Source organism: Bufo bufo, chromosome 1 (genome assembly GCF_905171765.1).
Source record: "Bufo bufo chromosome 1, aBufBuf1.1, whole genome shotgun sequence".
Taxonomy (NCBI): domain Eukaryota; kingdom Metazoa; phylum Chordata; class Amphibia; order Anura; family Bufonidae; genus Bufo; species Bufo bufo.
In genome coordinates this window covers 231,792,952-231,817,830 of record NC_053389.1, presented here as the reverse complement: position 1 = coordinate 231,817,830, position 24,879 = coordinate 231,792,952, and the positions used below count along the sequence as shown (strand labels likewise).

The 24,879-nt window shown below is 45.1% G+C and overlaps 1 protein-coding gene across 2 annotated transcripts in view; it reads left to right on the top strand.

Annotated features, from left to right (window-relative positions):
• ERC1 (ELKS/RAB6-interacting/CAST family member 1) overlaps positions 1–22,636 on the top strand; it is a 157,865-nt gene extending 135,229 nt beyond the window's left edge. For both annotated transcript variants that reach the window (XM_040436562.1, XM_040436556.1), the window contains 4 exons: positions 2,975–3,122; positions 9,069–9,170; positions 19,391–19,579; positions 21,223–22,636. In XM_040436562.1, coding sequence (XP_040292496.1) covers positions 2,975–3,122; positions 9,069–9,170; positions 19,391–19,579; positions 21,223–21,360 — 577 coding nt within the window. In that variant the 3' untranslated portion in view covers positions 21,361–22,636. The remainder of the gene's footprint in view (positions 1–2,974; positions 3,123–9,068; positions 9,171–19,390; positions 19,580–21,222) is intronic.
• Positions 22,637–24,879: the final 2,243 nt, after the last annotated feature.

Genomic DNA, 24,879 nt, shown 5'->3' with positions numbered 1-24,879 from the left:
CTCAGTATCTGCTCTTATTCTGTATATATGGACACTGCACAGTACCACTTCTCTTGTCCTGTATACTGGGTGTAATTCTCAGTATCTGCTCTTATTCTGTATATATGGACACTGCACAGTACCACTTCTCCTGTCCTGTATACTGGGTGTAATTCTCAGTATCTGCTCTTATTCTGTATATACGGACACTGCACAGTACCACTTCTCTTGTACTGTATACTGGGTGTAATTCTCAGTATCTGCTCTTATTCTGTACATATGGACACTGCACAGTACCCCTTCTCCTGTCCTGTATACTGGGTGTAATTCTCAGTATCTGCTCTTATTCTGTATATACGGACACTGCACAGTACCACTTCTCTTGTACTGTATACTGGGTGTAATTCTCAGTATCTGCTCTTATTCTGTATATACGGACACTGCACAGTACCACTTCTCTTGTACTGTATACTGGGTGTAATTCTCAGTATCTGCTCTTATTCTGTACATATGGACACTGCACAGTACCCCTTCTCCTGTCCTGTATACTGGATGTAATTCTCAGTATCTGCTCTTATTCTGTATATACGGACACTGCACAGTACCACTTCTCTTGTACTGTATACTGGGTGTAATTCTCAGTACCTGCTCTTATTCTGTATATATGGACACTGCACAGTACCACTTCTCTTGTCCTGTATACTAGGTGTAATTCTCAGTATCTGCTCTTATTCTGTATATATGGAGACTGCACAGTATTACTTCAGAATTCTGTAATGGTATATTATCAGCCGCTTCTACATGGAATGGTTTTGTCTGAGCTGAAGGTCTAATAGGCTAATGGGATAGCTTAATGACCACACTGCATAGCTGTAATTGATGCCATGTTCGCAGTCATTATGCTTATTATTTCCTGCAGTGGGTGAAGGGGTGCTGCACAGTCCTGCATAGTAAAACTGTACACCGCTGCTGCATCTGTTTTCCAGTTTCTAGATATCTCAGCATCTCCTGCTGTTGGAGCAGATCTTTGTTCCTTGGCAGTAGCCATGTGATATTGCAGACTGCACAGTGACCCCCGCCTGGTAGGGATCAGTCAGCTGGGGGGTTAGGATTAGTGTTCTGAATTCTGGGACCACTGAAGCATCACTGTCTGCTCATGTCAGGCCTGGAATGCAGGTGGAGGGGGGTGTTGCTGCTGGGAAATGGGGGCTCCGAGGAATAACAGTGGGGGGGGGTCTTGACGGATTCCAGGGTGGTAATTACCTGCTGAACCCTGTAATTTACTGGGTAGACAGCAGGATTAGCAAAGCATCAAGAATGGGGTCTTGTGTGTGTGTGTGTGTGTGTGTGTGTGTGTGTGTGTGTGTGTGTGGTCCAGTGGCATAGGTGATAGCACCAGGACACGTTGGTGAGGACAGTTTTTAGGTATAGAGCATTCCCAAAACAAAGTGTCTGTTTTGCAGCAGCACAGATTATTTAAGAAGTGCGCTTATCTTGCTGTAATTCAATGATTGATGTTTATATAGTGGAAGCAGCAGAGCCTGCCAGTAGCACAGAGTATTTCAGGAGAGGAGTGTGACGATCTTGTGGGATATGTTTAAGAAAACATGGCCCCACAGCAGTTCACAGTATTTCAGGTTTTCCTGCTATTACGATGGTAGTGAAGACAGCATCTTCTGGTGAAAAGAGCAGGGCTTTCAGCAGCACAGAGTATTTTATGTGGAGCTGATTTACTTATCCTATAGACGGTGTCTAGACCTGCACCAGATTTATTACAGAGGTTCAGGCTAAACGATGATGAGTCTGGTACAGGGATAGACACTTTTCTATGACTGTCTCATATTAGACCGCTCTTCTATCCCACAAAGCCTTTCCCGGTAATTGAACCCCCCTCATCTCCCCCTTCTTTTTGGGCTAAGTGCGGGTAATTTTTCTAAACTTAGAACTGCCAATTTACTCCAGGATCTGGGTGAACGCTTTCGTAAACGTAGGCCAATGTTTCTAGAAGCACAGAGTATTTCAGGAGAAGAGTGTGTTGATCTTATAGCAGTTCACAGATTCAAAGCTATGTAGTGGGGGAAGCAGGGTCCAGCAGTACAACATATTTCAGGTGTGGATTGTGCCGATCTTTACGTAGGTGTTTTTATCGCATTTTTAAAAAGCAACTCGACATGTATGTAGGGCCCTCAGCAGCACAAAGTATTTCAGGTGTGGATTGTGCTGATGCTGTGGGAGACGGGGGAGTATCCACTCCTGCTGTCATGACGTTAGTGAGGACAGGGTGAATATCTTTTTTTTTCTACTATATGTCCTGGTATATGTGACTATGTCCATGGCCTGTTGCACCAGGCGTGAATTCTTCAGTGGTGTGTGGTGACCCAGGTCCCCCAAGTGGGCAGTTGACGCCTGCTGGACTCTAGAGCCTGTTAACACTCCTCCTGCGGAGGTCAGACCCCCACTTAACATAGTTTATTTTCCACTCCTCAGCCCTTATTTCAGACTCTCGATATGCCGCTTGTCTGCTCCCCCTCCCCCGCCAGTCTCCCTCTGTCCCAGTCTGTAATCTTCCCACCATGGGATTTTGAAGATTCTGTTCATCAATTTCTCTGCTTTATCTGTATTTGGGAAAGCTGGGTGACCACCAGTATGGCCGCTATCATTACAACTGTTACCATTGTCACCCAGCTTCCCCAGGCTGCTGAAATGGTTCATTGTATGGGGGCAGAGTACATATACTGAGCGGATCTGCTCTATAGAAGTGTGATTGTGGGGAAAAGTTTAAAAATGGTGCAAATCTTCAAGCAATATGCTGAGCTCCTCGTAGAAGATGAGATCCAATACATTAGAGTCACCTTGAAGATGTTCAGGTCAATTTCATGATTATGTGGCCCCCGGGGGGCGCTGTTTGAAGGGAGGTTTGAAGTTCTGCTGGGACGTGGTTGGTATTTATCTGTATATCTGAAATCTACATCTTTCTGCATTTCCCACCTCACAGACAGGAAGCTCTGCTCGCCGCAATCAGTGAGAAAGATGCAAACATTGCTCTTCTTGAATTGTCCTCGTCCCGTAAGAAGAAGACGCAGGAGGAAGTGGCATCACTGAAGCGGGAGAAGGACCGGCTGGTGCAGCAGCTCAAACAGCAGGTAAGACCCACAGCCCAGCTTTTATCAGCATTAAATCTATCAGAAGGATGGGAAGACGACGTGAATTCTTTACATGGATCTATCCTGAAATCAACTCCTGTACTCCAGTCACATCCAGAGCTCAAATCTCAGTTCTCAGAGCAGTGCATTGTGGGAGCCCTGGTGACAGTGACACCGGTTAGAGCTGAGCTGTCGGGTTGTGTCACTGACTGGCTGTGACTGTAATCAACAGATAAGCAAAACTTGTTATTTGCTAAAATGTCGTTTGTTTTTTTTGCCTACAAGAAGCATGTTAAAAGGGTTGTCCGAGTGTTTAATACTTATGACCTATTAGGATAGGGTCGGACACCCCAGCTGATCAGCTTCTGGAAGAGGCCGCAGTGTTCATGGAGCGCCGTGGCCCTCTTACTAGACCAGTGATTTCACATACTACCTTATCGGGCTGCTGCCACTGATGTCCAGACACTTGATTTTTTTTTCAAAAGAACCCCCGTTCGCCCGCTGTGCTCCCCGCTCGTTTCGTCGCCTCATATGCAAATGAGGCGACTTGGTTATAGTAGGCGTTGACATTTTAGTTCTGCTGGGCGAAGGAGAAGGAGTATTGCGAGAACTTGAGCTTGTAGACATCTGGACCGAGCGCGAGAACTTGAGCTCCTCCTCCCTGGCTAAGAGCGGGGCGCTGCGATTGGATGCGCTCGCTGCCAGGGAGAAGATAACCGCGCCCAGCAGAACTAAAATGTCAACGCCTACTATAACCAAGTCGCCTCATTTGCATATGAGGCGACAAAACAAACTGGGAGCACAGGGGGCGAACGGGGGTCCTTTTGAAAAAAGAAAAAAAGTGTCCGGACATCAGTGGCAGCAGCCCGATAAGGTAGTATAAGAATTGCACACACTTTTTTCTGATGAAAGTTCCTCTTTAAGTATAGCTAGGGTTCCTGCCACCAGGATGGTTTCCATTACATCATGTGTGATGAACATGAAAGCAAGAGGCTTTATGAAGTGCTATCTACCCTAATCTAAAAATGGACTAGTCCTATAGCAGGTATGGTGAACCTTTTAGAGACCGAGTGCCCAAACTGCAACCTAAAACCCACTTATTTATCACAAAGTGCCAACACAGCAATGTAATCTGAATACTACAGTCCTATACAGTATATCGTCCATGTATCATTTAGCTATAATAGCCTGTCTACATTCAATGCGCTGCCTGCGCTGTTCATAGTGCGCCATGCGCTGATGAATGGCAGGGAAATTCTAAGGCATATTGGTACACCATAGACTTTTTCCAGGGTGCGGGTGCCCACAAAGAGGGTTCTGACTGCTGCCTCTGACACCCGTGCCATAGGTTCGCCACCACTGGTCTAGACTCTGACTCCGAAAAGGGTTTTCTGGTTTAATATAATTAAGACTAGACAATCTACTATGATTTAAACACATGAGCAGCGCATATCCCTGTGCTGATAGTTTGTTACAATGTTTTCTTGAGTCAAAGCTCCTCCGAGAGGAGTCTCTACGGCAGGGATCACCAACCTCCGACACTCCAGCTGTTGTGCAACTACAATTCCCAGCATGCACACTTGCTTGGCTGTTCTCCAAACTCCCAAAGAATTGAATGCAGCCTGCTGGGAATTGTAGTTTAACAATAGCTGAGGTGTACTCGAGGTTACCGTCTACAGTGGAAACAATTGTAACAAACTCTCAGCTGCAAGAAGTAGTAGGTCAGTGAATGTTACTATTCACTAACAAGAAGCAGAGGTCTTGCAAATGGTGAATTATCAAAGCATAAAGCCTGTTATTAAGTTGCCGAACATTTTTTTTTTTTATTGTATTTAAGTGCCAGAGTCCTCTTAACTTTTGGCAGTAGCTTCCTTATTTCACTCTGGTCCTGAATTTAGCTGGGCTTTGTAAACCGTCTGTGATCTCTTGACATGTCCAGCCGAATACATCAGGACTGCTGGCATGTTCCAGGGTTACATATTTGGCAAAGTTGTCGAGGTGACTGCATCATTAGGCAGCAGAGCTGACACTTCTCACATTAGCAGCCACCTCGGAGCACAGTCACCTCCACTAACCCTTTCCTGGCAAGGGTGTACTTGGCCCACGGGGAGGTAGTGTATAAATCAGGACCCTGGCAGGCAGTTCTATGCTGGGATGATGGGTGTGTGACACTCTGCAGATGAGGGAATGACATCAGATGGAGACGATCCCAGCCAGTCGCTGCCCCTTACACCTTCATGGGAAAACAAAATCTGCTTTACATGTCAGGTAGATACAGTAAACAGGCAGTGCCCACAACCTGCAGAGTCGCTCAATGTGTGCGCAGACCACCTCTATACAACCACCACCTCCTTCCCTCCCATATGGGACATTCTGCACAAGCCAATGTTGTGTCACCAGAACGCCACATGGGCTGGACTATTTGTGGTCTCTGGAGAGGGGTGAGAGGATGCCTGCTGTGACTGCTTTGTATCACACCCTGTCAGACAGCGCAATGCACGCACAGACCCTGGAAGGATTCACATTTTCCTGTCGCGAATTCCAGATGAGTCACATTAGTGATGCTGCTTATATTCCCCCCTGTCAACGGGCACCATGTCTGCTTAAATGTGGATGTGAAGGGCTCTTCTGCTGTCATGGAGCTGTGTCCACCACTGACTAGTCCTCTCCCGCCCAGGTACCAGCGGGCACCCATGCAACATAGGCTGGGCACTGCTACTCAATGTAGACATTATTACGGTTGTCACTCAGGTTTCCCAGTCTCCTGAACGCCTGGACAGCGCAGAGTAACCTGCACCCCTTCCCCACCCTGTAGTCTTCAGCTTGGATCTTCTTGATACAGATGTTCCATCTTTGTCCTCTTCCTGGTGGTGCTATCATCAGCGCCAGACCCTCCCAGAGCTTTGTCACCTGCTGCTCGGCCCCCCGTCTTTGAGCCATTGTCTCGCCAAGTGCAGATGGGGATGTTTTCCGCTCCATCCTGCTGCTGGAGGAGTTGTTCTGAAGAATCCGCAACTCTTCCTGTCATAATAAAGAACTCAAAGTTGGGTCACCCATCTTTCCTGGGAGCAGATACACCCAAGATCAGCTGAATAGAAGAGGACAATTTCTATTAAGCAGGGTTTTTCCCTCTTAATTTGGAATATTCTTTTAAGTGTCACTCTGGAATGTGGCGCCCAACAGGTCATAATCGTCAGCTCTTCAGGCCCCTGGCCCAGCTTCTCAGGGACTCTGCTGTCCAATAACAGTCACTCAATCTGAAATTCCTCCACTGACACATTAAACAGAATGAATAATCTGGAAAGAAGCCTCAGATCCTTATAGAAGTTACATAATGACACAGGAATGAGTGGGAAATCAGTAATCTCCTCCTTTAAAGAGACAGGGACAGATTCCTGACATAGCCCGTCTACTACCTGTAGTGCCTTCTCTGTGGGTCCCACTCTCACCATCAATCACATTGTTTTCTGCCTGTCAGGTGACAGCTCCCCCAGAATAGCACAGATTGTTCACTGCAGGAAAAGCAAACAACTGTTCTCATCAATGTTACTGATGAGCGAGGCTCCAGAATGTCCATGTACCATAGAAGCAGAACACCTCTATTGTGGTGGAACTACCAGTCCCAGTGTTTCTAATTTGTGAACTACTGATAAGCCTATGCAACATACATTACATTACTTATCCTGTACTGATCCTAAGTTACATCCTATATTATACTCCAGAGCTGTACTCACTATTCTGCTGGTGAAGTCACTGTGTGCACATATTACATTACTTATCCTGTACTGATCCTGAGTTACTTCCTGTATTATACTCCAGAGCTGCACTCACTATTCTGCTGGAGGAGTCACTGTGTACACACATTACATATCCTGTACTGATCCTGAGTTACATCCTGTATTATACTCCAGAGCTGTACTCACTATTTTGCTGGTGGAGTCACTGTGTACATACATATCCTGTACTGATCCTGGGTTACATCCTGTATTATACTCCAGAGCTGCACTCACTATTCTGCTGGTGGTGTCAATGTGTACATACATTACTGATCCTGAGTAGAGATGAGCGAATTTCCACTTATGAAATTCGTTCACACTGTTTGTTGGTAAAAAGTGAATTGCGTTATGGATTCCGTTACCACGGACCATAACGCAATTCTATGACAGAATGCCTTTAGAGGCATTCCGTTATTCATTCCGTCATAATAGAAGTCTATGGCCTGCAAAACGGATCCCCTGCATAACGGGAACAGGACCGATCCATTTTGCAGCCCATAGACTTCTATTATGACGGAATGAATAACGAAATGCCTCTAAAGGCATTCAGTCATAGAATTGCGTTATGGTCCTTGGTAACGGAATCCATAACGCAATTCAACTTTTACCAGCAAACGAAGTGTGAACGAATTTCAAAATATGAAATTCGCTCATCTCTAATCCTTAGATACATCCTGTATTATACTCCGGAGCTGCACTCACTATTCTGCTGGTGGAGTCAATGGGCCAGATTTATCATTACTCTGACAGCTCACTCCACTTTAACATATGGCTAAAGTCAGTTTTAGCCAAGTCAGATTTATGATCGGCCCTTTAAGACTGTAATAAATGTGGTTTGACGGTAGCAGTTTATCCGTTAGTAAGCAGCTTTACAAAAGTCGCACATCTTTACGAAAAAGTCACACGTTTTTATGAAAAAGTCGCATGTTCTATTAAAAAGTCTCATAAGATAAGCATGGTCCTCACTGGAGTGAAATTGTGACTTTTTAAATAGTCCCAATAGTAAATCTGTCTAGAGATTCATTTACATAAGAAAACACGCCCACTTCCAGAAAACTGGCGAGCATAGTGCAGAGCAGAAAAAAGTCGCAAATTTGGGCACAGTTTTAGCGTTTGGGACTTTTTCACTCCATTATTCTGACCTGAGCTAATGATAAATCTGGCCCAATGTGTACATACATTACTTATCCTGTACTGATCCTGAGTTACATCCTGTATTATACTCCAGAGCTGCACTCACTGTTCTGCTGGTGAACTCACTGTGTACATACATTACCTATCCCATATCTATACCGCCAGCTTCCCCCGCACATGAACACTCAGGAGTGTCTTTATGTTTTTGGAAACACTGAGTTGTTTCCTGTTTTCAGTCGCATGTAAAGCAGCATCTTGACTGTGACTTACAAGCCCAAGTTGAAATAGTTTGGCCTTTGAGTAATATTTACCCTGTCCCCGGGGGATCACATCGCTGTGTGTGCACACCCCCACCCACTGATTGCGGCACATCTGTGCATGTTTTCCTCTGATGTCTCATGTATGTATTCAGCTGTTAACCCTTGTAGTGGCTGGGTGACCCCTTTAGTGTGTTTGACTTGTGTTATTGTAGAACGATATGTGCTGCTGTGCCGCACTGTTAATCCTGTACTGTAGGAATCAGGTGTGTGCTGCCCTCCCAAGCATCAGTTTTTCTCTGTAGTCAAGTCCTTTAGTTGCCTTATTGTGCCAGTTTTTCTAGCTCTGACTAGACGTCCAGAATCCTGAACAGCGGGTCTTCTTAAAGGGGTTATCCCATGATTAATGTAAAAAATGAAAATCAGACATCATATAGTACATGACAATCTCTTTCTAACAAAGCTAGAACCAGCCCTGTACCTCACATGGATCCAGAGATCTCCTCATTCATTGCTCAATTATTTTTGCTGCAGCTCTCTCCCTGTAACTGTCGCAGCTTCTAACTGAAGATAGGTGGTCACACATGCTCAGTTCCATCCTTCACCTGCCTCTGCCCTAAGTGGGTGACAGTTATTACAGATATGCCAGAAATGAATGTATGGAAATTACAGATGAGGACAACTCATGCACTTTGGGGGTGAAATGCTGGTTTCATAGACAGTAGATACGCTGATAACCTTTAGTCTAATTTTTTATATCTTTCTCATTCTGGTCACAGACACAGAACAGGATGAAGCTGATGGCGGACAATTACGAAGCCGATCACCTGAAGACTTCTGCACAGTCCAACCAAACTAACCACAAGCCCTCCCCTGATCAGGTCGGTTGGTCCTATGTTACTTAATGGGGCTGCATTGTCTTTATGTGAAATACCAAAACTGATATCTCTAATACTCACGTAGATGGGCGCCAAGATCCGTCACCTCATAGTGATGGTCAGTGAATGTGGAGTGTCCGCATTCACAGGGCTGGGCATCGTATTGGGTGGAGTCTTGATGTACAGTCAGGTCCATAAATATTGCGACACCGACACAATTCTAGCATTTTTGGCTCTATACACCTCCACAATGGATTTGAAATGAAGTGAACAAGATGTGCTTTAACTGCAGACTGTCAGCTTTAATTTGAGGTATTTACATCCAAATCAGGTGAACGGTGTAGGAATTACAACAGTATGCATATGTGCCTCCCACTTGTTAAGGAACCAAAAGTAATGGGACAATTGGCTTCTCAGCTGTTCCATGGCCAGGTGTGTGTTATTCCCTCATTATCCCAATTACAATGAGCAGATAAAAGGTCCAGAGTTAATTTCCAGTCTGCTATTTGTATTTGGAATCTGTTGCTGTCAACTCTCAAGATGAGATCCAAAGAGCTGTCACTATCAGTGAAGCAAGCCATCATTAGGCTGAAAAAACACAACAAACCCATCAGAGAGATAGCAAAAGCATTAGGTGTGGCCAAAACAACTGTTTGGAACATTCTTAAAAAGAAGGAACGCACCAGTGAGCTCAGCAACACCAAAAGAACCCGGAAGACCACGGAAAACAGCTGTGGTGGATGACTGAAGAATTCTTTCCCTAGTGAAGAAAACACCCTTCACAACAGTTGGCCAGATCAATAACACTCTCCAGGAAGTAGGTGTATGTGTGTCAAAGTCAACAATCAAGAGAAGACTTCACCAGAGTAAATACAGAGGGTTCACCACAAGATGTAAACCATTGGTGAGCCTCAAAAACAGGAAGGCCAGATTAGAGTTTTCCAAACGACATCTAAAAAAGCCTTCACAGTTCTGGAACAACACCCTATGGACAGATGAGACAAAGATCAACTTGTACCAGAGTGATGGGAAGAGAAGAGTATGGAGAAGGAAAGGAACTGCTCATGATCCTAAGCATACCACCTCATTAGTGAAGCATGGTGGTGGTAGTGTCATGGCGTGGGCATGTATGGCTGCCAATGGAACGGGTTCTCTTGTATTAATTGATGATGTGACTGCTGAGAAAAGCAGCAGGATGAATTCTGAAGTGTTTCGGGCAATATTATCTGCTCATATTCAGCCAAATGCTTCAGAACTCATTGGACGGCGCTTCACAGTGCAGATGGACAATGACCCAAAGCATACTGCAAAAGCAACCAAAGAGTTTTTTAAGGGAAAGAAGTGGAATGTTATGCAATGGCCAAGTCAATCACCTGACCTGAATCCGATTGATCATGCATTTCACTTGTTGAAGACAAAACTGAAGGGAAAATGCCCCAAGAACAAGCAGGAACTGAAGACAGTTGCAGTAGAGGCCTGGCAGAGCATCACCAGGGATGAAACCCAGCGTCTGGTGATGTCTATGCCTTCCAGACTTCAGGCTGTAATTGACTGCAAAGGATTTGCAACCAAGTATTAAAAAGTGAAAGTTTGATTTATGATTATTATTCTGTCCCATTACTTTTGGTCCCTTAACAAGTGGGAGGCACATATGCAAACTGTTGTAATTCCTACACCGTTCACCTGATTTGGATGTAAATACCCTCAAATTAAAGCTGACAATCTGCAGTTAAAGCACATCTTGTTCTTTTCATTTCAAATCCATTGTGGTGGTGTATATGTTAGAATTGTGTTGATGTCCCAATATTTATGGACCTGACTGTAGCTTCTGTCCTTCTCTAAAGCTGGCCATACACATTAGACAGAAGCTGGTTGATGGCTGAACAGCAGTAGAGCAATCATCTGGTGGACCTTCCTTTTCACAGACACGGTCAGACACATTGTAGTCCATATTGGCCGTCACAGTTGTTCAGACATGTGACATACATGTTGAGTGACACCAGATGATGGACGGAAGATCTTTCTGGGAACGTTCTTTCAAAGAAAGATTCTTCGTTCATGAACGATCTTTCTTTGAAAGTAAAATCTTTTGTCTGATTATCAGATGGAAATATTAAATAATATTAAAGGATAATGATCGCTCATCGGTCGGCTAAAACAATTGATCTTTGTTCAATTTCAGCCTATAAACATTTGTTTTGGTTGAATTTGTCCCTTTTGATCAACTTTAGACAAATGTGTATGACCACCTTAAAGCGGACCTATCACCAGAAAACGCAGTGCAATCTGAAAGCACCATGTTATAGAGCAGGAGGAGCTGAGCAGATTGATATTTATAGTTTTATGGGAAAAGATTTAGTAAAACTTAATTTTTTACATTTATTTCATTGCTTTGTCCACCTCCTGTGAACAGCTATCGGTACAGGGAGGAGACGTCATCAGTGACTGACAGCAATCTCTCTATGCACACATACACACAGTGCTATCAATTACTGATCACACCTCCTCCCTGTACCAATAGGTGTTCACAGAAGGTGGACAAAGCTATAAATGGATAAGTTCCAGGTTCTGACTCTCTTCCCATAAATCTATATATCCATCTGCTCCGCTCCTCCTGCTCTATAACATGCTGCCTGCAGATTGCATTGCATTTTGCGTTGACAGGTCCTCTTTAAGGTTCCAGGTAAGTCTCCCGAATATTTTCAGCAGCTTTAGTCAGAAATTGAAATCTGCTTCCATTCAGATTGAATTGGTCAGGATGGGTAATCCTGTCGGGCCCAGGTCATTTAGCCAGTAGGATTGTGGGAAAGCCCTTGTGAGCTGTGTATTATGTCTATAATATTTTATTGTCTCTGTTTCTGCTCCGGTTACTAACCAGCTGTTTGTTTCATCCCTCATGCTGCTCTTTGATGCCTCTTCTATCCTCATCATCTCTCAACCATTAGGATGATGAGGAGGGTATTTGGGCATAACCAATGAGATGATTAGGTCAGCCATTTTGTTCAGAACGGTGAGAACTTGCTTTGGCTTCGTCTTGGGATCTTTTGTCATTGGCATCCTGCATTTCTCTATCCAGTCTGTCTGCATGTCATGAGTACCATTCACCCCTCCTGTCCTTGGCATGTGCCCCCTCTTCTCCTCCTCGCCATCTCTCATCCACTATCCAGTTCTCTGGTTATTCATGATTTCCTGACTGTAATGTAAAATAAGACACAAGATGCTACAGTATCCAGCAGGAGATGGAGGTGGCGTTGTGCCTCACGCCTCATCCCTGCAGATATGTCACCATTGTAGGTTGTCAATTCAAAGGCTCATATTTTATATCCTGCTACTTTGACAGCTTTTACCATTGTTCTGATTGCACTGGCATTGAGTGCTGAATATAAGCCAAAATTAGCCAGCCTGCATACTCCTTTAAGATTTGCCAGTCTCCACCTCACCCTGTTCTTGTCACTTTGATAACATTTTAAGATTCCATCACATAGGAAATTAACCCCCCCCCCCCCCCCCCCCAAAAAAAAATGTCTTTAAACCTAACATCCCCTCCCATGTGCAGTTACATCATGAGAGTGACACTTTGTTCTCCTCACTCTCTGAGAGTTGAAAGCAAAAGGTGAAGGGGTTAATCAGGATTTAATCCCGTTTCTGGGGGGTTATCTCCCCCTTTTTCCTTGTTGTTGATGCTGGAGAAGTTCTCAGAGCATGTAATTAGCGGGATGCAGAGGACTCCGCACCTGTGATGTCTATGGGAACCACATAGCTGCAGCCTATTCATGCATTGTCACCCGGGTCATCTGGAAGCAGAGCCCTGAGTAACCCTTTCCCATCTGGCCGCCAGCAATCACTCCTCAATCGTGCCGATGAAAAATTCACTATTAGAATAGAACACTTTGGAACGAACCCTCTGCTGTGAGGCTAGGCGAGCCAAACGCATCAGCTGTAGAAATCTGTCTTCCGTCCAGATATTAGGGGGTCATTTACCAACACTGTTTTCGGCGTAAAATTGTTGCACAGCTCTGTTTTTGTTTTTTGTTTTGTTTTTTTGTTTTGTTTTTTTGTGACTTATTACGCCGCTATCACCACAAAGGAGTATAGAGTGAGCGGTCTAATGTTATGCCAGTGAAAAGGCATAAAACTTGCTGAAAACCTATGCCAACCTATGGCAAAGACTACCAAAGATGCACCTAATTTATGACAAGGCACACGCCCCACCATAAGTTACGTGGATCTTCTGGCATCTAAGCTAGTGTAAAAGGAACAAGACTATCAAAAAAATGACGATCTTCGTAAATGACCCCCATTGTATCAGACTGTTTAGAGCACAGATGATTGCAGAATCTAGATGCAATTGTAACAAACATCTGATGTGAGACGTATTAGGACTGCAAACAGGAAGTTTCTCCTTCACTGACAGCAAGCTGAGGTCTTGGAAATGGTGCAGAATTGGTGCACAACAGAAGGGGAGATTTTATGTTTAGTTTGTGCAGAAAAGCGGTGGTAAAAAGTTGCACACTGTGTTTGACTTTTGGAAAAATAGTTGCATGTGGAGTTTTTTACACTGTCTTTTCTGAGAGCGGGAGTGGCAAAGGTGGTAAGGAAAGCCACCTGGAGGCTGAAATCGCTCTACTACTCTCCTGTAGTGTTGGCTCAGCCTTCATGCTGAAAGGGGTGTCCATTCTGGTATGGGATTGATAGTTAAGCATATGTAGTGACTGTAGTATCAGCAGTAGCAATGATCCACCTGTTTTGGGTTGCCCCAGCCTCTACATCGTGATGCCATCTTGAGATCTAAAGGCCCTATGTACGGGCATTGCTGTGACGTGCTAGCCTAAGGAGGTTGTCTAGTGGTGGTCACTGGGCTATGGCAGTATAACCCAGTGTGCCAGCCTCCCCTTTTGAGACATCTTATCGGAGACCCTCAGGCTGACGAGGGGTGTGATGTCAAGTGTTGGCCATTGTCCTTATCATGTAATTAAGAAGCCTGTTAATTCTGCCCATCATGGCTCCTGCCACATTCCTGCCAACTGAAGACAGCACGCAGACGCCAAAATATTTTGTTACCAAGCGACAGTCGGCCCTGAGAAGCCTGGGCAGCATGCAGAGCCGGCCCGCGACGTTTCATTCTAGAATATAACATGTTGTGTCAGTCCTTTGCTTGTCTGAGTCAGTTCTGATTCTCCTCCTTCATTCAGGACTAGAGCTAAATTCAGAATTTGCTGGTTTTCGGTTACAAGAGAGAGCAAGCGCTGCATTAGAGGGCTGAGTTATCCAGACGGGGTGAAGCTAATCCGTTGCCTGTTTCCAAGGGCAACCAGCAGAATTTTGAAAAGTAGCTTTGGATGTGAATAGAGGAAAATGTAGGAAATAACTTAGAACTGGTACAAAACTGCAAAGGAAAAAAAAGTGGAGTTTTGCTTTAGTAAAGCTTAAAGCTCTCCAGTGAAATTGTAATACCCATATCCAGTATCTCCACCTATGGGATTCTGGGTAACTTTATGGTCCTGGAGGAGTACCGCTGCCATACAAAACAGTGGTTCGTATGAGTTTTCCGGTGCAACGTCCTCCCCGGATTCGCAGTGGTAAAGGCCGTATGTTAGTTCTGGCCGTGCCGATGTCGTCTCTTTAATTTGCACAGCAGAAAACAATGGTGCATACATGGGATATTGTTTGCACCGGGGGCTAGCTTAGACCCCTCTGGAGGGGATAGTTTTCAGATCTCTCTCGTCCTGTCCCTGTCTCAGTGTGTGGTGAAGCTCGCGCTGGCGGCACTTCTGAGAAACTGCTCACAAACACTGTGTCTCTTGGCGTAATCTCAGAGCATCCGTGGAGCATCTTGGATGGTCTCTTCCTCTTGACTTTCCCAAAATGCAACCCCCCCTTTCCCTTCCAGGCTTGAAGAAGGAACATGCTACCCCCTCATGTACAATTAACCCACTTGTTACTGAAGTGTACGAGGGACTGTACACAGATTATTTATCTAATGGGCACTGTACCAAACCCACAGATGGGAGGGTATAAGGTCACATGACGGCATGTCCATGGGCTCTCGCATGGTCCTAAAAGTTGAAGATAATGGGTCTGTGGATTTGTTTCTGCTACAAAGCTAAGAAAAGAAAAAGTGTAATAATCTTTGTATAATAAACAGTTCAGCAGCTTTCTCTGCTTGCTGTCAGTGAATAGAAAATGCCATTGGTCAACCCCCAGAGGCTGTAGTTGCAAGGGATACTGGGAGCTGTGGTTTGCCAACAGCTGGATAATGTAACCATTAAAATGGACACCTCCATACTTTACAGTGCAGGCTGCATTAGAAACCATGTCTGTATAAAGCGGTAATGTGGGTGCACAACCACACATAAAAAACACGGGGGTGCGCTACATAATCATACTTAAATATAATATAACCAAAACCAAGAAAAAGCAGTATGGCGATAACAATGTGCACACCTACCAAATAATATCCAAAAATATTTTGTCACTAGAATTATATTCTGTACATTTCCCGATCCTGGTGCCGGCCGCTCGCAAAGCGCATTCTGGAGCCTTCACACATGAGCTCTCATTTCAATATCTTTATTAACAAGGCTTCACGTTGCACCAGAGACGATGGTTTTCTTAATGAAGTTGGCCGCGCACCGGCTTAAACCCCTTCATGCTCTATGTGCGGCGCATCTGAGCTTAACATGCTTTGCCGTGCTCCATTTCATCTGTTATCTGCCCATTGTCACCAGGCTCTGCCCCTGAATAAGAGGATTAGCTCACGGGGATCGCATGCCCCTCACCACTCACTGGGAATTTCCAGGGCTTCTTCATACAACATCACATGCCCCCATAGATAACTTATGGAGGAAATAAGTGCAGGTTCTGGCCAATATTAAGAATTTTTCTTAGTGTCATACCAAGGAAAGCTGGGTGACAGCCAATGTAGCGGCCATCACTGGAGTAGTTGCACTGCCTCTTTGATCAGTTCTATCATAAGCGATGTGTCTATCTTAGGGTCCATACGCATGACCATATCTCTGGGTCCGAATCCGTTCCGCCATTTGTTTCGATGGGGCCGCAAAAGATGCGGACATCACTCCATGTGCTGTCTGCATCCGTAATTCCGTTCCGCGGCGCCGCAAAAAAGATAGAGCATGTCCTATTCTTGTCCGCAATCGCAGACAAGAATACCCATTTCTATCATAGGGCGGGCAAAATGCGGAACGCACACAGCCGGTACCTCTATTTTGCAGACTGAACAAAGAAAACACTTAGTCGTGTGAATGGACCATTATACTGAAGCATATATGGCAATCAGGAGTCTGGGAAAGCTGAGTGATAGCCTTGTAACAGTGCCCCACGACCCAGGACTAGATGTGCAGGCGCTTCTTTGCTAATTTAATCCAGGGCCTCCCATACAGGCACGCTTTGGGTTTTATACGGTTGATGTTTTACATCTGCAGATCAAAGCGTAGAAAAGCCGACAACTACTACAAGCAGATGTTAGGGGTGTAGTATTGCTATAGTGTAGGAGATTGCAAGGGGGGGGGGGGGGTTGTCATTTTTGAACTAATGATAACAATCTTGGACTCTGTTCACATTAGCATTATGTCTTCCATTTATAATAAAGGCAAAGTGTTCTGCCAGATGCGACACCTGATGGACCATTGAGTTGTTGCCTGATGGGCCCCTTTGACTTATAATGGGGTCCAACAAGGTGATGGCAAAAAATATTGTCCAACACATGACTGCTGCGAGGGCCACATGCGCCTCTCATGGGGTGCACAGTATTCAGGGTCAGACTGATGGATGAGGCAGGAGATGCTCAGACATGTGCAGACTCCATTGTAAATCCTCTGCATGGCCTCCCCGGGATCCAGCTGTTACTGGTGGAGCTACATCATATCGATTCTTCACACCCGGGATCCTCTGGTCATCCAGAATGAAGCTTCATCAGAGTCCAATGAAAAGTCCTGCAACTTTCTAACCTACCTTGTGTTTCAATTATTCACTTCTCTGCTTGCTGCCAGTGAATGGGAACATTTTTGTTTGCATCCTGATACATCTCACAGCTGGGGGTTTGTTGCAGTTTTACGTCATGTGGACACTCCTCTGTAAACTAATCCCATCGATACATGTTACCTGCACTGATATACTGGACAGGAGAAACGAGTGCTGCTATTAGCTCACTGAGCATTGTCTAGAGTGGATGCTACTGTGACAGTCTCTCAGCTGTGAGTAAGTACTGGTTGAAGGTGGGCTTTCAGCCTGTAGATATAAACAACAGTGCCCTCCCATTTGTGACAGCAAGCAGTGATCTTGAGGATGGCCAGGATTTATGCGCATGAATATACGTATTTTGTGGTCTGCAAACTGCATCTTGAAAACTATAGATACTGGCCGTAAAATTGCAGATACAATACAGGCTGCAGCCGTATTTTGCGAATCTGTGATTTGCGGGCCACAAAACTGATATGGACGTGTGCATGGCGCCTAAATGTCTTGGACCCCCAACCATGACCAGAACTGGAATCCCCTGACCCCCATATTCCTGCTGGTGATTAGGTTGTCACATCTATGCAGCGAATGAATGAAGAGGTGGCCACGGCTCCCTCCATTCACTTCTGCAGCCGAGCTCGCTTGCGATGTAAGGAATTCTCTTCCAGTAATATTCTGTCACAGGATCTCATCCTCTGCTCTTTTCTTGGATCTCTAGGCATTCTTGTTATCTTGCCGCCTCCTGTGTTCCAGGCTGCAGCCCTCAGGGAGCTCTATATCTGTTCTGTATCTCTACAGCCACTGCTTTCTATCAGAGCTTCTAAATCCACCTTATCCGGTGCTGACAGCCTCTCTGCCGGCGCTGAGACACGTCACATGGCAGCCGCCTGCGCCCTTGTCTGTGAACGTGACTCTGAGATATGGTATCTGCATTACACCTGATACCACGTGTCACTGTGATTATGTATACCTTATAAAGAATGGCACAATCCATAGCTCTATATACAGTAATATCAGTTTTCGTAATGGGTCGCTCCAGAAACTTTACATTAGACTTTTGGGGTCATTTATCAAACTGGTGTAAAGTAGAACTGGCTTAGTTTCCCATAGCACCCAATCAGATTCAACCTTTCATTTTCCAAAGGAGCTGTCAAAAATGAAAGGAGGAATCTGATTGGTTGCTAAGCCAGTTCTACTTTACACCAGTTTGATAAATGCCCCCATTTGTGTTTCATTTCCTCACCGTTTTCATGGTCTCTGCTTTCTGTCAGAATGCTAAAATCCTGCCCAAACTTCTCGCAGTAGAGATTGTTACAGTGTTATCCAGTGTATCGTCCTATGCGAGTTCAACACTGCAGCCCAAATCTTCTCCCTGTGCTGATTGTTTGTTGCAGTGTATCAGTCCAGGTGGGGAACCCAGACTGTTTAGCTCACAGAGGATCGTCTACTCTGGGTGTAACAAACCATCAGCCCTGGTAAGAATGTACAAATGCAAATGCACTGCCAGCTAGTGTTGAAACAAAGTGGGGGAGATTTCCCAAAACCAGTGCAATGGAAAAGAGGAGTAAATGCCTATAACAACCAAAGAGGGCACTGCTTTCACTTTTCAAAGAATCTGGAATCTTGGTTGCTATGGGCAACTTATCTTTTTAAGGGTCCATTCACAAGTCCGTAGTTCTGGGTCCACACCCGTTTCTCAGTTTTGCAGAACGGTGCAGACCCATTCATTTCAACGGGACCACGAAAGATGCGGACAGCACACTGACCGTATCCATAGTTCCGCTGCCCCGAAAAAAAGATCGAGCATGTCCTATTCTTGCTTGCAATCGCGGTCAAGAATAGGCATTTCTATCATAGGGCTGGCCATGTGCGGTCTGCAAAATAAGAAATGCACACGGCCGCTATCTGCGTTTTGCAGATCCGCAATATGTGGACCGCAAAACACGTATGGGCCTGTGAATGGACCCTAAATCTTCCCCGTTGAGGTGCACTCTGATGGTCCCTTTGACATTTGTGTCTTCAACCTTCCCCCTGTTGTGCTCTCTCGTTCCTTATTTCCCTTCACTTCTTTCTATTATATCTGATGTACAGTTGTCGGAGGTTTCGGTTCATTTTGATTTCGTTCCTTTTAGGTGTCTGGTGGTGGTGCTTTTGGTGGAATCATCAGACATCATTGACAATATTGGGTAGTTGGGGCACATCTTGACCTATGTAACTCTACCTAACCAACCTTACTTCTCTTCTAGATGATTCAGCCCCTCTTAGACCTTGACCAAAATCGCAGCAAACTCAAACTGTATATTGGGCATCTGACTGCTCTGTGCCAGGACAGGGACCCCCAGATCCTGCAAGCTCTTCGCCCGCCCGACTCCTACTACCTGGATGACAACCGGTCAGCTTGGGAGCAGAGGCTGCAGAAGATGACGACAGAAGAGGTGAGATTTGGTGGTGGGGAGGAAGGGGACAGTAGTGCAATCATTAAACACAAAACACAGTATTTTTCACTTTATAAGACGATGATAAGAAGCACCGAGGTTTTCGAGGAGGAAAATAAGAAAAAAAATATTTTTCATCAGACTTCAGGTCAGACCCCCATAAGAGCTAAAATAAGTAAATTAACTTGTCTCTGCTGCTACTCTGCAGGTACGGCGGTCTCTCCTGCAGTCACACTCCCTGCGCCCTCACTGTCTGGCTGTATGCAGTGTCAGGTCATAGTGCACACACTACGTCCTGACGCTGTACACAGTGACGACCAGGGTGCAATGAGTACAGGTAGCACAGCGCTTCACTCACCGCTCCCTGCACCTACTGCATACTAGTGAGCACTCATTAGTATTCACTTTAAAAGACAAACTGCCATTACCCCCTACTTTTGGGGGGAAAAAAGTGCGTATGCAGTATACCTTTGTAAGGGTCGTACTTTATATTTTTTCTGACACAGAGCTCCACATCCTCTGCATCGATATAATAAAAGTCTGCTTAGGAGATTACTGTATACTGTTTCTTGCTGGGTTCAGTGGGAGCTGTTTAACTATGAGTGAGCTCCCTCTAGTGGTGCTGCAGACAAACAGAATTTTATCATATAACTTTGTCTATGCATGGGGAATTTGGCACATCACTTCCCACCACAAAGATAAATCCACACAAAAAACGAATCCGTTTACCCTATGTTTATTATTTGGTTTAGAGGCATAACCTAGTAATTAAAAGTTATCCCATATCCATTTAATAGGGGATAACGAATCGCTGATGATCTGACTGTTGGGACCACCATCAATCCTAAGCACAGGATCGCTTTGTTCCCATCTTGATGGAGTGGCAGGTTAAGCATGGGACTGCTGGGAATATCTGAATGTGTTGCTCGACCTGCCTCTTCCTTGAGGCGGTGGAATGGGCCCCGGGTCTCTGGATCTGTGGTTGGACCCCCAGCAATAAGTTTTTCCCTAACTAGTGGATAGGGGTTGCATTTTAGTTCCTGGGAACTAAAAAGGGTTATCCAATTTCTGAAACAGTCCCCCCTCCCATTTGCCGGGCCCCTCACAGGTAATATACCTACCCTGCTCCTGGCGCCGCTCCTGGTCCCCGCCGCCGCTGCTTCTCCCTGTACACGGATCAAAACATCCCGTGTCGGGGGTGGGAGCAGCCAATGGCCGACGGGGACGAGCCTCCCTAGCATCCCGGGTGACGCTAGGGAGGCTCATCCCCGTTCCCGCCTGCCATTGGCTGTTTTCCCCCCCGACACCGGATGTTTTCATCCGTGTACAGGAAGAAGCAGCAGCGGCAGTGCAGGGACAAGGAGCGGCGCCGTGAGCGGGTTAAGTATATTACCTGTGAGGGGCCTGGCACATGGGGGGGCTGTTTCAGAAATTAGATAACCCCTTTAAGGATCTGCAAGTAAAAAGAATGAAGTATGTGCCCTCATTGACTCTGAGCTGTTATTTTTACCCTCCTGGATTACAGGCTGGTATTGCAGGAAGCTGCAGAGTCTTGCATGGGAACATCCTCCAAAGTGTTAGTTGTCAGACTCTGTGGCACCTCCTTCGTCTTTGCTCACTGTGTGCCTATTTCTGCCTTTTAGTTGAGTGAAGAACTGGAAAAATGTGAGCACGAGAGCGCAGAATTGCAGGAATTCGCCAACACCATCCTCCAGCAGATTGCAGATCACTGCCCCGATATCCTGGAACAAGTTGTCAATGCCTTGGAAGAGTCCTCCTGACACCACAGAGTTCGAGGTCATCTCCTGCAGCTCGGATATAACGGACACCAGTGTTAGTCGACAATTATTCTTCTCCCCTCCACCCACTGGCTTTGGCCTAGGGTAGAGACCTGCACATCCAGCCTTGCACTGCCTGTCACAAACTGCACTGTATGTACCGTTACGCTAGGGGCTTCTTGTGGTTTCTGGGGGTGCAGTGCAACCCCTCCTCCTCTAGGACCAAAAAAAATAAAATGATCCCCCTTTTTCTTAAGGGTGAAATTGGCCTGCCCGTATGGGTTCAGTCACCGGACTCTCACTACAGAAATGCAATAAGAGAGTATGCCTCGGCCCCTTGAGACAGCATGGACTATGGCGGCGGCGGACTTGGCGTCAGGGGGATGGTGCAGTAAACAATGAAGGTGTTGAACTGTCACAGAGATTATAATGTAAGGAGAGTTCTACCTGAAAAAACACAAATTCCATTTGGTTTCCTGCAGTCTTTAGATATCGTTACTCTAAGATGTCTCAATCTTCCACAGCTTGTTCAGGGGTCATCTACCCTGGTACTGAAGTTCTAATTTTGCACAGATTGTTGGATGACATTTTCTTCTTTTTCCTGGAAAGGTTTCTATTAGCCAGCATCCGTTCATCAAACCCAGCAGCCCAGATCCACCAGCACTATTACCACCACCGTCTTCACCAGGAGATGCCAGCTCTTCCTTCTTGTTACTAGCACACATTTATTTTATATCCCATCAATTAGCTCTCCACTACATCCAACAAGATATGTATTACGGATTTATCAGCAAGACTAACCACCAGTACCACCCACCACATGCCTTCCATGTCCTAACTGTGGAGGAGGTCAAATGTGAGCTTAATGGATGGTGCAGTAGAGAATGGCAAGTGATCATAGCCCAAGAGATGTCCTCTTCCCCGAAAGGGTGTCTTATTTCAAAGGGGTTCACCTAATTTTGTTAGCTGGAGAAAGGCCCCGTTGACCCCTTACGTTCAGTGACTGACTGTTTGCCGGAGTCGTGTTGCTTGATTGGTTAATAGTGCAGTATATCCCTAGTAACCACACTTGGCTGTCCAGTGGCTAAGATGCCATGACAGGTCCCATCTCGGGCTGCAGTATTAATCAGATTTTTCTAAAAATACATTTCATTGGAGAAGTTGCTCAGTCTCTGTGACCAATCTTCTTGACTGTTACATGTGATTTAATTGATCTCAATGCCCTTAGCATTATGAGAAATCCTTAAATCATGACATGCTTGGGTGGAGGAGAACCTGCTGTAATTGTGGTTGAATCTTAGCAGACAAAAGATTTCAAGACTCCTTTGTGTCGGGAGCTGGTGGTGGAGCCTAAAACACTAGCTGGAAATTGAGATGAGGATATAATTTGGGCAAAGCCCCTCAGATGGTCCCCATCAGCCCAGGACCTGTAAGAAGCATCTCCTAAGGTTACCCTCCAAACCTCTGATAAACTCAGGAATTCAATTTATCATTCAGAATCCATACAATCCAGATTGAACCAAGAGGTTTGAGGAAGAGCATAAAAAAAGGCGCCTTGGACATGGGAGCGGTTACTTTGCAGGATATTGTTGAGACTAGGTGGAATGTGACGGGATGTTTAGGCTTCTCCAGTAAGTTCTCTCCAGACAAGGTCAAAGGTTTTCATCAGTCTGCAGATCATCCCTGTTATTGGGCCCTCAGTAAATCAGATGATGAACTCTATTAATTTGGGTCTGTAGGCTCCAGGAATCTCTGCAGGGTGGTAAAATCAATAATGAACCTGTCAATGGTTTGCCGTGGACTAAAAACAGTCACGAGGAGGCAAGTTTCCGGTTATAAAATTGAGACATCAGGCACAAAGTGTCTCTGCTGTGGGTAGACATTGACTGTATCCTTTTAAAATCATATAAATGAGGCAGGAAACAACTGTAGAGCATCTGTGGATCCAAAAGACTGAAGAGACTTCTAGGAAGGCCTTCCCTGGAGTCGGCTAACCTTGAACAACAGGTTAAATCTGCATAAAATGTTGACTACTTTTCTTACATTATGTATAATACTCAAGTCACATCCAGAGCTGCATCCTAAAACTTACTTTTCACTTTTGCCTAAATGTAGTTTCTTGTATAAACAGTATGCAGAGAGCTCCATCTAATGGTGGCTTTTGGCAGACAAAATCTTATCATTTATGTCTATGCAAGGTATTTGGAGCTCTTTATCAGTAAAATGGAGCTTGGGCTGTAATAAAAATAAATGAAGAAATTGATCAGCACAGTGTTAACTGGTGAAGTTTCGAATGCAGCTCTGGATGTGACCGGAGTAGAAGACCTGATGTTATCCAAGATCAGTATCTGCAGAGTGGATTGGCATTATATGTAGATGTGTACAGCTTGACAGTCTTGGGCTGAGGTGTCACGAGCGAGCCCATGCGAGGGGTCATGTCAATCAATGTTGCAGAATCCAATACTTTACAGAGGGATCGCGTGAAGAAACCAGAACCGACACAGGATCCAATTCAACTTACACATGCTGCAAAAAAAATAAAAAATGGTTAAGCATCTTTTCTTAAAGCAAATCGATACCTTTTTTTTTTTTTTGGAGACTATAAGAAATGGGTGGAAAATTCTATCTACTACACTACAGACAAATCTTACTGAGCAAAATGGCTGCCGCTGCTACACCTTTATAGAGTTATGTGGGGGGATGGGGTTTTTTTGGAATATTTTTGTGTCAAAAAGAAAAAGGAAAAAAAGAGCAAAAACCTCACTTCCTTATGTGTTCAAAGGAGTTGTGTAATAACCTGGATTTTTCAGCCTTTTTACTTTTTTTTTTGTGTGTGGTTTATGCCTGCGCCGGGCCCTTAACAGATCCTATAACCCCCTCCCTCTTGTGTATGTGTCCAATAATGTCTGTTACTTCCGCTAACGACAGATTCGCCCTCCATACTGTCCATAATGTTGGTGCGTTTGGGGGTCCTTCAGCCACGTAAAGACCACAGAAGTAGTAAAATGTTGTGTGTGTGTCCTGTATCGACACACACGTGTATAGATGTATGATATGTGCGCGTGTGTGTTTTACGTACGAATAAATCGCCATATTGAATTCTATGCTTTTTTTCCCCCACTGCCAGAATCTGTACATCGTTGAGGTGGTTTAATAAAAACGGCACCTACCACCCCCCGGGTAAATTAAAGCAGAACACGAGCCCTAAGCTACGTGAGATTCCTAGCTGCCGGTTTTTGGAACATGGCGGGATCTACTGCTGTTTCTAGAACTGCGCTGATAAAAGGCACGTAACTTAGGTGTGAGCGCGCCCAGGGGCCAGAGGCTGTGGTTCCATATCCCATTATTAGTGCCTTTATGGAAGAGAATCATAAATGTATTGAAGGGCCGGCGTCCACTCTTATATAAAAACTCTTAATTATTATGTAATGAAAATGTCTGCAACTTTCGAACAGACTTTGTGTTTCAATTTTTTTTTACCAATTTCAAGATCTCTGCTTGTTGTAAGTGAATAGCAACAGT